This window comes from Callithrix jacchus, chromosome 10 (genome assembly GCF_049354715.1).
Source record: "Callithrix jacchus isolate 240 chromosome 10, calJac240_pri, whole genome shotgun sequence".
Taxonomy (NCBI): Eukaryota; Metazoa; Chordata; class Mammalia; order Primates; family Cebidae; genus Callithrix; species Callithrix jacchus.
This window is the reverse complement of record NC_133511.1, coordinates 18,402,455-18,420,334: the sequence shown is the minus strand read 5'-3', so window position 1 is coordinate 18,420,334 and position 17,880 is coordinate 18,402,455. Positions and strand designations below refer to the sequence as shown.

General features: G+C 40.9%; 1 protein-coding gene across 5 annotated transcripts in view; it reads left to right on the top strand.

Annotated features, from left to right (window-relative positions):
• Nucleotides 1–17,880, top strand: part of DDX6 (DEAD-box helicase 6) — a 52,188-nt gene that overhangs the window by 15,236 nt on the left and 19,072 nt on the right. For all 5 annotated transcript variants that reach the window (XM_078339657.1, XM_017977594.4, XM_002754495.6 and 2 more), the window contains exons 5-7: nt 11,015–11,144; nt 13,398–13,544; nt 15,685–15,779. In XM_078339657.1, the coding sequence (XP_078195783.1) occupies nt 11,015–11,144; nt 13,398–13,544; nt 15,685–15,779 (372 nt within the window). The remainder of the gene's footprint in view (nt 1–11,014; nt 11,145–13,397; nt 13,545–15,684; nt 15,780–17,880) is intronic.

The window sequence follows — 17,880 nt, the reverse complement described above, 5'->3', positions numbered from 1 at the left end:
AGTCTTGGACTCCTGACCTATATAGTTGAGCTAATAGTGTAATACCATAGGGTTGTTGTAAAGGTTAAGTGAGATAATTCATATGCTTAGTACAGTGCCTAGTTCATGATAAATGCTCAATTAATGTTATGGGTTATTTTATATAACAGTTTCAAAAAAAAGAAATTAGTTAATTTAGGAGATGTAATTGTTTTAAAATGTGTTTTAAAGAGACTGAGTCTTGCTGAGTTGCCTAGACTGGAGTGCAGTGTCATGATCCTGGCTTACTGCAGCCTCAAACTCCTGAGCTCACGTGATACTCCTGCCCCAGCCTTTTGAGTAACGTTGATAGTGGAGTGCCATCACACTTGGCTTCCTTTTTTTTTTCTTCTTTTGGTAGAGTTGAGATCTTGCCATGTGGACCAGGCTGGTCTTGACCTCCTGGGCTCAAGCAGTCCTTCCTGCCTTGGCATCCCAGTGTGCTAGAATTCTAGGTGTGAGCCACTGCACTTAGCCCAGTCCTCATTCTTAATGGATATTTGCTAACTCCTATTTCTTACCTTGTATTACAGTTTAAAGTTGACTTTGTTACTTGTACTTTCAGTGTTGGTATAGCAAATAGACAATGAACTCTTCAGCCACTTAACCAGTCTGACATTTAGCTTTTTCTGTAAAGTGGAAATAAGTAATCTCCCTCACAGGATTTTTATCGTGAAGATCAAATGTAATGTAAAATCAGATTTTGAAATAGCAAGGTACTGTATGAATATATTGTTTTAGTTATTCAAGGTTACCACTAGTATTGCCTGTTTCTTCCCTACCATTTTATCCTGGGGATCCATGGAAAGCACAAGATTATGTATTTCTTAGAATCATTCAGAGTAACAAATTACAAACATTAGGATTTTAGAACAGAAACAAAATTTACAGATCCCTTAGTAAAAACTTTTTTTCTTTTTCCTTTTTTTTCTTTTCTTTTTTTTTTTGAGACCGAGTCTTGCTCTGTCACCAGGCTGGAGTGCAGTGGCGCAATCTTGGCTCACTGCAAACTCTGCCTCCCAGGTTTAAGTGATTCTCCTGCCTCCGCCTCCCAAGTAGCTGGGGCTACAGGCGCATGCCACCATGCCCAGCTAATTTTTGTATTTTTAGTAGAGACGGGGTTTCACCATATTAGCCAGGATGGTTTCGATCTCTTGACCTCATGATCTGCCCACCTCAGCCTCCCAAAATGAGATTCAGACGTGAGCCACCATGCCCGGCCTATTTTTTATTTTCATAGATTTTTGGGGAACAGGTGGTGGTTGATTACATGAGTAAATTCTTTTTTGTTTGTTTGTTTTTGTTTTTGTGAGGAAGAGTTTCGCTCTGTCACCCAGGCTGGAGTGCACTGGTGTGCTTTTGGCTCACTGCAACTTCCACCTCCTGGGTTCAAGTGATTCTCATGCCTTGGCCTCCTGAGTTGCTGGGATTACAGGTGCATGGCAGCATGCCCAGCCAATTTTTTTATTTTTAGTGGAGCTGGGGTTTCACCATGTTGCCCAGGCTGGTCTTGAACTCCTGACCTCATGTGGTCCACTCTCTTCGGCCTCCCAAAGTACTGGGATTACAGGCATGAGCCACTATGCCCTGCCAAGTAAGTTCTTTAGTTGTGATTTCTGAGATTTTGGTATACCCATCACCACCGTGGTAAAATATAACCTCTAGTATTCTTTCCACTCTTATCTGTCTACTTATTTTTTGTCATTCCCCCTGCTCCCTTGCTTCCTAAAAGTATCTCTTCTATCTTGCTTGGTTTTACAGTTTTATCCAGGCATTTTTTTCCCCTAAATATTAAAGCTGTCTTGATGAGATGTGTGTCTTTTGCATTTGAATATTTGTTTGAGATGGAGTTTAGCTGCTGTTTGGCTATGAGATTATTGGAGAATTATCTGGATGCAGTGGCTGACACCTGTAATCCCAGCGCTTTGGGAAAGCCAAGGTGGGCAGCTTGCTTAAGCCTAGGAGTTCGACACCAACCTGAGCAACATGGCAAAACGCTGGCTGTACAAAAGTTAGCTGGGCATGGTAGACATGTAGTCTTAGCTGTTCAGTAGGTTGAGGCTGCAAGTAAGCCAGGATTGTGCCACTGCATTCTAGCCTGGGCAACAGAGCCAGGCCTTGTCTCACATATGCAAAAAAAAAAAGATTGTCGAATAATTAGGTACTTAAAATTACATACTTTCAAAAGAGGTTTTTCATTGATAGGCTGGAACAAGATATAGTACAGATTGCTCCCACACGTGTTTCTTTGATAGAGCCATCCGTGACCAGTTCTAGGTCTGGATGCTATGGCCAGTAGAATGCCATTCTAAAGGTTTAGCTTCATAGAAACATAGACTTCTTTGGTAGGCCTACGCATACACTATTTGTGTCTGCTTAGCATTATTTGAAACTATATTAACTTTGAGATTATGACTGAGAAAGATGGTCCCTCTTGTTGCTTCCAAATCCTGGGCACACCTTTTGAAGACTTTTTTGAAAATCTAAGAAGGTAAAGAAGCGAGAAGTAGTTCACTAATGAGGGAAACATGGAAGCTCCTTACTGTGACAACAAACTTTTTTGCTAGGTCAATAAGGATTAATAGTTTAATATTTATAGTTAAGAATTACAGCTTTCTGTGACATTTTGAACCCTGTAATAAGTCATTTTTCCTGCTAATGATGGGTTTATTCTGACTGAAGGAATTGTTTCCTAAAAACTCAGGGGTTTTTTGTTGTTGGTTTGTTTGTTTATTTTGATGGGGTTGGGGAGACAGTCTTACTTTGTCACACTGGCTGGTCTTGAACTCCTGGCCTCAAGTGATACTCCTGCCTCAGCCTTCAAAGTGTTGAGATGTACAGGCGTGAGCCACCATCCCCAGCCTCAATTAGAGATAGTATTAGAAATTATACTGTCCCTTTTTTTCCTAGTAAGCAAGGGGCATCTGTAATAGTCATTGCTACCTCCTCTGCAGTAACCATGGGATTTTTTTTTTCTCTTGGAAATTAAGGTTTGGAAAGTAAGAGGAAGCAGTCAGTGTAAATGCAGCTAATTGGGCAATGTTGAGCTTCTGTTGGTACCACACTTGTGTAAAATACCTCTCAATACTAGGAAATTGGAAAGTATACCATTCTTTGATCATAGGCACCAGAAACTAACTTGATCTAACTTAAGCAAAAGGAAATGTATTGGAAATTCACAAGATGGGAAATTCACAAGATGGAGAAGGCTAGAGAAGCATGCTTGCAAATGCCTAAGAACTGAGATAACTATGAAGGACTTAGGAAGCTATAATGGATGCTCTATAACAATTTAGATTCTTTTTTTTTTTTTTTGAGACAGAGTTTTGCTCTTGTTACCCAGGCTGGAGTGCAATGGTGCAATCTCGGCTCACCGCAACTTCCGCCTCCTGGGTTCAAGCAATTCTCCTGCCTCAGCCTCCCGAGTAGTAGCTGAGACTACAGGCGTGTACCACCACGCCCAGCTAATTTTTGTATTTTTAGTAGAGACGGTGTTTTACCTTGTTGACCAGGATGGTCCCGATCTCTTGACCTCGTAATCCACCTGTCTCGGCCTCCCAAAGTGCTGGGATTATAGGCATGAGCCACTGCACCTGGCCAACAATTTAGATTCTTAGGAGACAGCATTCCACTGGCCTAGTGTGGGTTATGTGTCTACCATTTGGTTTAGAAAGTTGGTGAGGCTTGGTCTTTTGGGACAGAGGAGAGCGGGATATGTAATTCCTTAGAAGGAAGTTGGGGTGTTATCTAGCAAAGGAATACTAATAAAGTAACCAAAACACAACAAATACTCTTCAGTCAGTATCTAAATGTTACAGTGGAATGTGAACTTGGAGACCTAAGGTGGCAGATATCAGGCCTAAGCTTGTTGGGTTGGTTTTGGGGGTTTTGTTTTTTTGGATAATAGCTTTATTGAGATATAAATCACATATCACACATTGAACGTGTACAATTTAATGCTTTTTAGTTGTGCAATAAATTTTAGAACATTTCGATCAGCCCCACTGTGACCCTTGTAGCAGTCACACCTCATTTTCCCCCAGCCCTAAGCAACCACTAGTATACTTTGTCATTCTATATTTGCCTATTCTGGACATTTCATATAAATGAAATCACATAGTATGTGGTTTTGTGTGACTGACTTCTTTCACTTAGCATAATAATTTCCGAGTTCATCTATGTTGTAATATGTATCAATATTCTATTCCTTTTTGCTGAATAATATTCCATTGTATGGCTCTACTACTGATTATCCACTGATTACTACTGAATGGATAATCAATAGTAGAGCCAGACAATGGAATATTGTTAAAAATGTTAAATAACATTTGGGGTTATTTCCCAAGGACTGAGGATTTAATGTGCTATTTTGTGAAAATCTGAGAAGCAGGAAGGGGATTTAATGAGCTCAACTGTTACCCATCTGAAAAAACTAACTTGTGATTTTAAATAAAATGGCAGCTATCTTCCACTGTGCTCCCTCCGCTCCCCGCCCCCCATGCTGGAGTGCAGTGGCGAGACCTCAGCTCACTGCAGCCTCCGCTCCCCTGGGTTAAAGCGATTCTCCTGCCCCAGCCTCCCTAGTAGCTGGGATTACAGGTGCCTGCCACTGTGCCTGGCTAATTTTTTGTATTTCTACTAGAGATGGGTTTTCACCATCTTGGCCACACTGGTCTTGATTTCCTGACCTCTTGATCCACCTGCCTCAGCCTCCCAAAGTGCTGGGATACTGCGCCCAGCCTGTTTTTCCTTTTTATTTTGAGAGAGAATATTGCTCTTCTCACCCAGGCTGGAGTGCGGTGGCCAGATCTTGGCTCACTAGAACCACTGCCTCCCAGGTTCAGGTGATTCTCCTGCCTCAGCTTCCTGAGTAGCTCAGATTACCGGTGTGTGCCACCACGCCTGGCTGACTTTTGTACTTTTAGTAGAGATGGGGTTTCACCATGTTGGCCAGGCTGGTCTTGAACTCCTGACCTCGTGATCCTGCCACCTCGGCCTCCCAAAATGCTGGTATTACAATTGTGAGCCACTGCACCCAGCCTCCTATTCTCTTTGTAAAATAGGAACTGCCCCAGCTTTTAACTTACAAAGTTTTATTTTATTTTTAATTATTTATTTTGAGACAGAGTCTGGCTGCCATCAGACTGGATTGCAGTAGCACAGTCTTGGCTCACTGCAACCTCTGCCTCCTGTGTTCAAGCGATTCTTCTGCCTCAGCCTCCCTCGTAACTGGGACTACAGGTGCACATCACCACACCCAGCTAATTTTTGCATTTTTAGTAAAGATGGGGTTTTACCAGATTGGCCAGGCTGCTCTCAAACTCCTGATCTCATAATCTGCCCACCTCAGCCTCCCAAAGTGCTTGGATTACAGGGGTGAGCCACCGTGCCGGCTTTTAAGTTTTATTTATGAATGAAGTTTATACTGTTACTTTAAAATATACATAGAAGTAACTGGCTATTAAGGATAATGCTGCTATAAAAATTCAGGTGCAAATTTTTGTGTGGAGATGTTTTTATTTCTTTTCGGTATGTACCCAGGATTGCTAGTTCATGAGGTAACTACGTTGAACTTTTTGAGAAACTGTAAGACTGGTTTCCATCGTGGATGTATACATTCCCACTAGCAGTGTATGAGGGTTCCATTTGCTTCACCTTATTGCCTACATGTTATGTATAGATCTAAGTTCAAATGCTGGCTAAAGCATTGTTGACCTTGGGCAAAAAAAATTAATCCTGTTTAGGATCCATTTTGTTACCTAACTTGAAAGTTGTACTTAGCACATAATAACTTTTTAAAAAAAGTTTTAGTTTTCTTCCTCTTTTGCCTCCTCCTTGGCAGTTCCTCATAATTTTCTATTGTGTTTTATAGCTTTCTGAGCTTGAATTCTCTTGCTTCATATTACCTAATCTTCCTGAGAAACACTGGTAAGAGGCAGTGTGGATGTGCTGAATTCACTGACTCCTAATCATAATTAGCCATTATATAGGACAAAATAGGGTGTGTTAACTTACAGTCTATCACATTCACTTCGTTAAAGCCTTATCTTTAAATAGTTTTTGTAGGGTGCATAATCCCTGTCAAAGAGGGCAAAGGAATAGAAGTCAGTGGGCTTAATCTAAGTCAGTCAAAAGAACAGCTTAAAAGGAGAGTTAGGATACCTCCAGTCTAATTCTGTTCTGCCTCACTTCATTGAAAACAAGGTTTACACTTTAAAGAACTTGACCCAGCAAGTCATTATGAGACCGTCAGAGATCACCTATCTTACCTTTTTCAATACTGTAGAACTGAGTAGTATACAGGCAGCCTGTTGAAAACTACAGACAGCTGGCACCACAGAACCACAAAAGAGAAAACCTGAGGTGACAGGGAATGGGAACCCTCTGGAACAACTGGAGATAATGGTTGACTTAAAGAAGGAGGGAAAAAATTTAAAGAAAAGGGCTAAAGCCAAGGCTTTCTCTTTGAATGCTTTACCTTGGTAACCAAACTCTTTAATTCCAGCTGTAAGAACCAAGACTTTTTTTTTGAGATAGAATCTTGCTCTGTTACCCAGGCTGGAGGGCAGTGGCATGATCTCAGCTCACTGCAACCTCCTCTTCCCAGGATCAAGCAATTCTCCTGTCTTAGCCTCCTAAGTAGCTGAGACTACAGGCATACACCATGACGCCTGGCTAATTTTTGTAGTTTTAGTAGAGACGGGGTTTCACCATGTTGAGGAGGCTGGTCTTAAACACCTGATCTCAGGTGATCCACCCACCTCGGCCTACCAAAGTGCTGGGATTATAGGCATGAGCCACTGCACCCAGCGGACAACAATATTTTCACAGTTGTTCTGACAGCTGTGTTGTTCTGACCATACGGAACCCATTTATATCCCTGTGACTAGGGTTCTAAGTAGAAAGAGTGTTGCCGTGGGAGATGGAAGTCATCCTGCTTATATTATTTAGTCATTGCTACCAATAGCAATGGGTTTATTTTTGTGGTTTGGTTTTTTTTGGAGACGGAGTCTCATCCTGTAGCCTAGGCTGGAGTACAGTGGCGCGATCTCGGCTCACTGCAACTTCTGCCTCCTGGGTTTCGGTGATTCTCCTGCCTCCAGAGTAGCTGGAATTACAGGCATGCACCACTACACCTGGCTAATTTTTGTATTTTTAGTAGAGACGGGGTTTCACCATGTTGGCCAAGCTGGTCTCGAACTTCTAACCTCATGATCTGCCTGCCTTGGCCTCCCAAAGTGCTGGGATTACAGACGTGAGCCACTGCTCCCAGCCTACCAATAGCGGTTTTAAAGGGCTCAAGCTGTGGGATTTATTTGGGTTTTTTGTTTGTTTTTTTGTTGTTAGCCCATGCATAGAAGGAACAAATGTCAGTGACTGTGAATTTGGTTTCTAGTGTTTTAGCTTTAGAAATTAAAAATTCAGGTCAGGCACCGTGCCTCACACCTGTAATTCCAGCACTTTGGGAGACTGAGGCAGGTGGATCATCTGAGCTTAGGAGTTCAAGACCAGCCTGGCCATCATGGTGAAACCTTGTCTGTACTAAAAATACAAAAATTAGCTGGGTGCAGTGGCACACACCTGTAATCTGAGCTACTTGGGAAGCTGAGGCAGGAGAATAACCTGAACCCGGGAGGTGGTGGTCGCAGTGAGCCGAGATCGGGCCATTACGCTCCAGCCTGAGCAACAAGAGCAGCACTCTCAAAAAGGAAAAAGAGGCCGGGGGCAGTGGCTCACTGTTCAGTAAGTTCTTTTTCATAAATATAATACTGATTTACCATTTTGAGGTGAAATTTTCTGTAGTTTTGAAGCAGCAAGGAAAAGGAGTCTTTTATGAATTATGTAGAGGATTTTTAAGAAAAATAACATTTTAAAAGTATTTCTACACAATTAGGAAAGCAATACCAAAAAAAATTAAGAAGAGAAAAAAAGTAAAGCAGTATATCTGACATTTTTTAAGTGACCTTTCGAGATGGACAGTCATCTTTGGAATTTAGATATATAACAAGGGGATTTTTTGTTTTTTTAAGACTCAGTTTCACTCTTGTCTGCCAGGGTGGAGTGCAAGGGTGCGATCTCGGTTCACTGCAACTTCTGCTTCCTGGGTTCAAGCAATTCTCCTGCCTCAACCTCTCAAGTAACTGGGATTACAGGCGCCTGCCACCACACCTGGCTAATTTTTTTTTTGTATTTTTAGTAGAGATGGGGTTTCACCATGTTGGCCAGACTGGTCTTGAATGTCTGGCCTCAGGTGATCCGCCCGCCTCAGCATCCCCAAGTGCTGGGATTACAGGCATGAGCCACCACTCCCAGCCTACTTGGTTTCTTATTAAAGAAATAATATGCTAGATTTCATTTGAAATTCAAAGCTCTAGAACCAAGAACTAGGTTCCCAATTATTTGACTACTTTTCTGAGTCTAAGTAAGTGCTGTATAAACCCTTTGTTGCTTGTTGTTTGACTACTAGTATCCTGTCCACATCACACTCCCAGTCTTTTTTGGCCCTAGTCCTAAATTTACTACCATAAGCAAAACCATGGTAAATAAGGCCCTAAATCTTTTTCTTGTTTTGTGATGGGGAATGATAATATTTCTCTGGGAGCAGAAATGTGCTTAGTTCTTTTATTTAATTACAGTTAACTTTGTTATGTAGGAATCACAACATAAACTTTTATAATACAAAAACTTAATTGCTTCCAGGAATTTATTTGGGAAAACTGCGAAACAATGTATAAACACCTGTTCTAAAACATTTTTATCTGAAAGGCAATGTCCTAAATGTTTATCATGCTTTTACTTTTTTAAAATGAAAAGGGGAGGGCCTTATAAGAAAAAAACTGTTTTTTTTCCCCCAAACCTGTGAAGAACAGTTTCTAGACCTAAATATGTTTAATATAATGCTAAAAGTTGTAACAGTTGCGCTGCTTATATAAGCTGTTGACACTGTCTTTTGTAGTCTTCTATGACCCAGGCATAAACATGGCTTTCATCTTAACTAGTTTGGGTTAGGGTTCAGTACTGTTCCCGAACACCAACAGAACTGTTTGACCTTTAAAAGAAGTCTTAGTACCACTGTTTTCTATTTTTTAGCCAGTTTATAAAACGTTGACCACCTAGTTTGTCTCTGAAATGTAATGATGTCATTGGATCGTTATATTAGGTTTTAGAATTAGAAGTGAGAAAACAAATTTCCTCCCTCCCTCCCTTTCTTCTTCCCTTCCTCCTTCTCTTTTCTTTTCCTTCCTTCCTTCCATCCATCCATCCATCCACCTCTGTTGCCCAGGCTACAACTACACCCTCTGTTCAGTGATGCAATCTTGGCTCACTGCAACTTCCATCACCTGGGTTCAAGCAATTCTCCTGCCTCAGCCTCCTGAGTAGCTGGAACTACAGGCGCACACCACCACACCCAGCTAATTTTTGTATTTTTAGCAGAGACAGGATTTCACCGTGTTGGCTAGGCTGTCTCAAACTCCTGACCTCAGGTGATCACCTGCCTGGGCATGATTACAGACAGGGGCCACCATATCTGGCTGAGAAGGCAGATTTTAATTGTCTAGCTATCTGGCCTGTAAAGTTAAACTGGAGGTGGTAGAATGTTTTTGTTTTTGTTTTCTCTATTTGAAATTTGCTGTGAGATAGAGAATTAAAAAAAAAAATTCAGAGGTTTAGGACCTTAATTCTTTTCATATTCTCTCAACATATATTGTCTCCTAATACCCTAATCAATCTTAGAGCCCATTATTGAATGACTGGCATGTCTTCAGGACCAGGGCATTCTCTTAGGTGTTTTGCTTTCTTGTTGTTTGTTCCTGTTCTTTTAATTTCTCTTTCATATGTATCTATCTATTTTTCAGTAACTTGAGAATCCTTTGCTATGTCTGGGAAATTTAAGTTAGTATGAAGTACTTATGTTATCTTTTGGAAAATACATAACAACGTAACCCAAATGTGAAAATGGGACGTCACTTTCAGTGATGTGACCATAGATTGAGGTAACTGTAATAGAATTGAATCCTCATTAGAGAGCACATTTCAGAACAGAGAGAAGTAGGCTGTAAAGACAGACATTGGAGGTTTACTTATTATATAAATAAATGACAAATAGGACTGGAGGTTAAACTTTCTCAGTCTATTCGTGTTTTGTTGCAGGGATGAGGTTTCAAGCTACAATTTTTCACTGTGGTCAAATTGGTTTGCTAGTCTCAATATGTAGTCTTACCTTGGAATTGTTTTTGCTTTTTCCTTCAAAAATTTTTATCAAGATTGGGGGGTCTAACCACCCTGCCTAGGCTGCTCTCAAACTCCTGGTCTCAAGTGATCCTTCTGCTTTGGCCTTCCATAGTGCTGGGAATATAGACATGAGCTACTGTGTCTGGCCATCTTTTTTTTTTTTTGAGACAAGATCTCACTCTTTCAGACTGGAGTGCAGTGCTACGATCATGGCTCATTTCACCCTTAGCCTCCTGGCTCAACCTCTCAAGTAACGAGTACTGCAGACATGCACCACCATATCCAGCTAATTTTTGTAGAAATGGGGTTTTTCCATGTTGCCCAGGCTTGTGTTGAACTCCTGGGCTCAAATGATCCCCCCACCTGTTTCCCAGTGTGCTACAATCAAAGGTGTAAGCTGTTGTGCCTGGCCCTTTTTCCCTTTTTATTTGAAGGGGGCTTTGCTTTTGTCTGTATTTTCAAGTCCTATTTATGGGTCAGCCTGAGTTCCTCCACTTTCTTTGTTTTCCTCGGACACACATGTACACAGTTTTTATGACATTGGGTTACAGTTTAAAATTCTGTGAGCAGTTCTGGTAAATACTGGTTTATAATGATGTTGATGTTGACTGGTCCTGCTGATTTACTTGGATCTCTGCTATTCATGTAGAATTCAAATATAGGATACTTAAAGCAGTACCGAAAGAGGTATTCTTCTGTGTATTTCAGAGAGGAATTTGCTTGTGTACTAAATACACAATTAATTTTGTATTGTCTCTTTTAGGAGGAGAGCATTCCCATTGCTTTATCTGGTAGGGATATCTTAGCTAGAGCAAAAAATGGAACAGGCAAGAGCGGTGCCTACCTCATTCCCTTACTTGAACGGCTAGACCTGAAGAAGGACAATATACAAGGTTAGTTGAATAAAAGTTTGTTTTTAAACTAAAAAGGTGAGTTTCAGCCTTGGAGCTATATGTAGAAGATACCCCTTTTTTTAGTCAGAATTTACATTACCTAAAATTTGTATTCTTTCTTTTCAGGGTTTTTTCTTTTTCTTTTTGGCCTGATGATGGTCTTCTAAAAATGATTCCCAGCTTTTTAGAGATTTCTGGTTATCAGAGTATTTTTATATGATACACAGTTTTGACAGCATTCCAGTGAGACAGGCAAAATAAGTATTAGTGCCCTATAGATAGGAAAGCTGAGGCTGGGCACAGTGGCTCACAGCCTGTAATCCCAGCACTTTGGGAGGTCAAGGTGGGTGGATCACCTGAGGCTGGGTATTTGAGACCAGCCTGGCCAGTACTGCAAAGCCCCATCTCTACTAAAAATACAAAAATTAGCTGAGCATGGTGGCACACACCTGTAATCTCAGCTACTTGGAAGCTGAGGCACAAGAGTCACTTGAACCCAGGAGGTAGAGATTGCAGTAAGCCAAGATTTTGTCACTGCACTCCAGCCTGGGTGACAGAATGAGACTCTGTCTTTAAAAAAAGAAGGACAGCTGAGATCATGAGAAGTTAAATTAGTTGAAATTGCTGCTTATAAACTGTAGAACTATTTCTTATGGCGGATGTGTTAGCACAGTTCCTTGTAGAAACATGAACTTGTGTTTAAAGGCCGTGGGTTCTGGGATTTTAAGAGCCTAGGCAGTGGGGAATAAATAGTTTTCATACTTATATTCAGCATAAGTTAATAGAATTAGGATTTCACCTCTGAAACTTTACATACATTTTTAGCTTTTTTGAGCTTTCTTGATGTGTAATTATCATTTCTTCCTACTTTCATATGATGTAAATAGAACCTGGGTAGCAGGAGTTTCCTACTTAGGTGTTTTAGACTGGTGACTCTGACTCAAATGTAGCCGGGGCTCGAAGTATCTTAGAAATAGTAAGATAATAAACTTTGAGCTAATAGTTGCCAACTCGACCTGCTAAAAGTTTGTAATTAAGAAGAGTGTTGGCCATGTGTGGTGACTCAGGCCTGTAATCCCAACACTTTGGGAGGCTGAGGCAGGCAGATTACCTGAGGTCAGGAGTTTGAGACCAGCCTGGGCAACATGGTAAAACCTTGTCTCTGCTAAAAATACAGAAATTAGCTGGGTGTGGTGGTGTGTGCCTGTAGTCCCAGCTACTTGGGAGGCTGAGGCAGGAGAATTGCTTGAACCTGGGAGATGGAGGTTGTAGTGAGCTGAGGTTGTGCCACTGTACTGCAGCTTAGGTGACAGAGTAAGGCTCTGTCTCAAAAAAAAAAAAAAAAAAAAAAAAAAGGCTGGATATGGTGGTTCATGCCTATAATCCCAGCACTTTGGGAGGCCAACGCAGGAGGATCACTTGGGGTCAGGAGTTAGAGACCAGCCTAGCCAACATGGTGAAACCCCATCTCTACAAAAAATTATCTGGTGGTAGGTGCCTGTAATCCCAGCTACTCGGGAGGCTGAGGCAGGAGAATCGCTTGAATTTGGGAGGCAGAGGTTGCAGTGAGCAGAGATGGTGTCACTGCGTTCTATCCTGGGCAGCAGAGCAAGACTGTCTCAGAAAAACAAAAAAGAGGCCGGACACAGTGGCTCACACCTGTAATCTCAGCGCTTTGGGAGGCCAAGGTGGGTGGATCACCTGAGGTTAGGAGTTCAAGACCAGCCTGGCCAACATGGAGAAACCCCATCTCTTTTTAAAAACAAATAAAAAATGAAGAGTGTAATATTTACATGGCAGTATTGCTGAGCGAAAGTCTAAATCTGGAATACTGTAATTGGCTTGGGGGTTTTTTTTGTTTGTTTTTGTTTTTTTGAGACAGTCTTGATCTGTCGCCCAGTCTGGAGTGCAGCGGTGCCATCTCGGTTCACTGCAACCTCCACCTTCCGGATTCAAGTGATTCTCTTGCCTCAGCCTATTGAGTAGCTAGGATTACAGCCACGTGCTACCATGCTCAGCTCATTTTTGTATTTTTATTAGAAATGGGGTTTCACCATGTTGGTCAGGCTGGTCTCCAACTCCTGACCTTAGGTGATCTGCCTATCTCCGCCTTCTGAAGTGCTGAGACTACAGGCGTGATCCACCGCGCCATAAGGGGTAGCATTTCTATAGCTTCTTAAATTTTGTAAATACAATTTGTAACATGTTCTCCTACCTCACCCCATATTTTCTCTGTTCCTTGTTATTTTTCAGCAATGGTGATTGTTCCCACTAGAGAACTTGCTCTACAGGTCAGTCAAATTTGCATCCAGGTCAGCAAACACATGGGAGGGGCCAAAGTGATGGCAACCACCGGAGGAACCAATTTACGAGATGACATAATGAGGCTTGATGATACAGGTAAGAAATTATTACTGAAGGGTAGCGTAGCTTTCTGTAATGTTAGTCACAGTATTTCAGTAAATTATTAAAAAAATTGTTTTTAAGAATTAAGGAACAGAAACACTGCAGTAAAAAAATGAATGACTATTGCATTAAAGAGAAAAAGACACATTTATAGGCCGGGCACAGTGGCTCATGTCTGTAATCCCAGCACTTCGGGAGGCCGAGGTTGGCGGATCACCTGAGGTCGGGAATTCCACACCATCCTGACCAACATAGAAAAATCCCCGCCTGTACTAAAAGTACACAAACTAGCTGGGCATGGTGGCTCAGCTACTCGAGAGGCTGGGACAGGAGAATCGCTTGAAGCCAGGAGGCCGAGGTTGCAGTGAGCCAAGGTCTCGCCATTGCACTTCAGCCTGGGCAACAAGAGCGAAACTCTGTCTTTCAAAAAAAAAAAAATTATGGTAATTGAAAAAGATGTTTGACTTTATTAGTAATTGCTTTATTAGCAAGTTTATAGTAATTTTTTCTGTTTGATTGATAAAGCTAAAAGTATTAGATGATACTGTGAGTTTGTAGAGAAATAGGCTGCCTTGTAAACATGGGATATAAACTGATAAGAGCTCTGTTAATGGACAATTTGGCAGTATGTTTTAAAATTATAAATGTATATTTTTAAGAATCTTTCTTGAAGAAAAAAGCTGGGTGAATCCAGGGCTTGTATGTATAAAGTTGTTTACTATGGGGTGGTTTGTAATGCTGATTTGATAAATACATTGAGGTGTATTGTCTAAATAGGATTCTACATAGTCATTAAAGAGGGAAATTGATCTGTATTCATTTTCATGAAGACGTTTCACAATATTGAGTGGAAAAAGATAATGAAACAGCAAGAATGAGATAACTTATTTAAAATTATATCTAGATTTTAGTCAATACTAGATATGATTATGTGATGTAATCTTTGTATTGCATAGGTTGTGTGTTTTTTGGAGACGGAGTCTTGCTCTGTCGCCACACTGGAGTGTGGTGGTGCGACCTCGGCTCACTCAACCTCCGCCTTCCAGGTTCAAGCGATTCTCCTGCCTAAGCCTTCTGAGTAGTTGGGATTACAAGCACCCACCACCATGCCCAGATAATTTTTTGTATTTTTAGTAGAGACGGGGTTTCACCATGTTGGCCAGGATGGTCTTGATCTCTTGACCTCATGATCCACCTGCCTCGGCCTCCCAGTGTACTGGGATTACAGGCATGAATCACTGTGCCTGGCTGTATTGCCGTTTAAAAAAATGATTATCTCGTTTGATCCTTTTAACTTGGAAGGCTTTGAAGTACTTTGAAGACCACTGCTCTAGATTAGAGGCATCATTATTGTTTCAGAAGCCTGTCGTGCCTTCTGTTATTCATTGGGAATTGTCTGTCCTAAGACAAGAAAGTATGCCTCTTGTTGGAAGCAGGTGATTTGGGAAGCTGTAGCCCACCCAATTGTAGAGTGAAACAAACAAGTATTTTTTAACCATCCTGTGGTGAAATGGAAGTCTTTATACTAAAACATATCTTTGTGCTGTTTTCTGTTATTCCTACCTCTATTACACAACAGTATTTCTTTTCTTTATTTTTTTTTTGAGACAGAGTGTTGCCCAGGCTGGAGTGCAGTAGCATGATCTTGGCTCACTGAAACCTCCAACTGCAAGGTTCAAGCAATTCTCCTGTCTCAGCCGCCTAGGTAGCTGGGATTACAGGCTCCCACCACCACACCCAGCTAAGTTTTATATTTTTAGTAGAGACAGGGTTTCACCACGTTGGCCAGACTGGTCTCAAACTCTGGACCTCGTGATCCACCTGCCTTACCTCCCAAAGTGCTGGGATTATAGGCATGAGCCACTGTGCCTGGCCTAATGTTTCTGATAAAAGATAGTCATGTGCTGCATAACAGTGTTTTGATCAGTGACAGACTGCATGTATGTTGGTGGTCCCATGAGATTATAATGGAGCTATGCAGTGGAGTAAGCGATACCATCTAGGTTTCTCACATAGCAATGCATTTCTCAGAATTAATCATTAAGCAACTCAGGACTATATGGTAAACCTTTACATTATCCCTTTTGCCAAAATTAAAATTAATGAGAATATATGTTTTCTAAATCTTGTGTAGTGCACGTGGTGATTGCTACCCCTGGGAGAATCCTGGATCTTATTAAGAAAGGAGTAGCAAAGGTTGATCATGTCCAGATGATAGTATTGGATGAGGTAATGTCTCTACATTTGGCATTATACTATTCTGTTCTTTTCTGTGCTTTGCTTATAACTGCCAGCGAATGAAGCAAAAGCTGGTCGTGTTTATAATCTAATAAACATGTAAATAGTCAGTTTAAATTAGTTTGCTTATAAAATGTGTTTTACCCATCAGAGGCAGTAGATTATAGGCATTCATTGGGATTCAGCATTTTGTCTCTTTCTTAGAGATGCCAGAAGTTAGGTTTTATTTTAATTTTTAAGGAATGGCTGAATAACCTCAAAGCCAAGTTAATTCTAAGTCTCTATCTACTCAGTGATTTTTTAAAAGCATGTAATATATATTCTCCCTTCTCATTTTGTGCATACTACTTGGTATTGTTTGGTTTTTGGTCTCTGTTTATCCCACCATGTTGTAAATGTCTTTTTAAGAACTTAATAAAATCTATAGTCCTGCGATGTAGCCATGTTTTGTGCAGGTGCAGATTGTCCTTAACTTATGATGGTTCCCTTTACAGTTTTTCAGTGAAAGTGATATGCTTTCATTAGGAACTGTACTTTGAATTTTTAAGTTTGATATTTTTTCTCATTAGTAATATACTGCAAACTGCAGCTCCCAGTCAGCCACATGATCATTAAGGGTAGACAGCCAATACACTACGGTATACAGTGTTGTCAGGTGATTTTGCCCACCTGTTAGCTAAGGTAAGTGGATGTCTACATAATGTAGTAACTACCTTAATTAGCATGTTTAAGGGAGGCTGGGCTAAGTGATGATGATCAGTTGGTTTAGGCAATATTTTCAACTTAGGTTGAGTTTATCAGAACATAATCCCATTGTAAGTCAAGGAGCATTCGTATTATATCAGTGTTGTTAATATTTTGACGTGAGGTATTTTTCACATTTGGTTTGTGTTTTATGATTATTATTATTTTGAGACAGAGACTCACTTTGTCACCCAGATTATAGTGGAATGATTTCGGCTCACTGCAACCTCTGCCTCCCGGCTTCAGGTGATTCTCATGCCTCAGCCTCCTGAGTAGCTGAGATTACAAATGTGTACCACGACACTCAGCTAATTTTTGTATTTTTAGTAGAGTTGAGGGTTTCACTATGTTGGCCAGGCTGGTCTTGACCTCCTGACCTCAGGTGATTCTTCTGCCTCCCCCTCCACCTCCTGAAGTGCTAGGGTTACAGCTGTGAGCCACCAGCCTGGCCGGGTTTGTGTTTTAGGTAACATGATTTAATTCAAATCAAGCTTTTGTCTTTAAGTAATGAGAGATAACATTTATTAATCACTGTGTACCAGCACTAAGTGCTTTACATGTTTTTTAATTTAATTTTTATACAACAAACCTATAAGGTAGGTATGCTGTAAAGTAGTTACTACAGTATATAGACATCCAAATTTTAATTTGCTTATAAAATATGTTTTATACTTCAGATACAGTAGATAGGCATTCATAGGAATTCAGCTTTTTGTCTTTTTCTTACAGATGCTGGAGTTTAAGTTTAATTTTTAAGCAGAGGAGTGGCTGAATAAACTGAAGGCCAAGTTTTTTCTAAGTCTCTATAAAGTAGTTACTACATTATGTAGACATCCAAATTTTAGTTTTCTAATTTTACAGTTGTAGAACTAAAGTACATTCTGTAACATTCCCACACAGCTAAGAAATGAAGGAGGCAAGATTTGAACCTGGCAGTTTAGCTCCAGAACCTGTACTTTTTCTTTTTTTTTTTTTTTTCTGAGACGGAGTCTCACTCTGTCGCCCAGGCTGGAGTGCAATGTCACGATCTCGGCTCACTGCAACTTCTGCTTCCCAGGTTCAAGTGATTCTCCTGCCTTAGCCTCCCAGGTAGCAACGGGTGTGTGCCACCATGCACAGCCAAGTTTTGTATTTTTAGTACAGACAGGGCTTCACCGTATCAGCCAGGCTGGTCTTAAACTCTTCACTTCAGGTGATTCGCCTTCCTTGGCCTCCCAAAGTGCTAGGATTACAAGCATGAGCCACCATGCCCAGCCTCGGAAGCTATACTTTGAAACACTATACCATGTTACTTCCTTAATGAGAATCATCACATTTAAATTCTGTTGTGGAGCTGGGGACAGAGGTA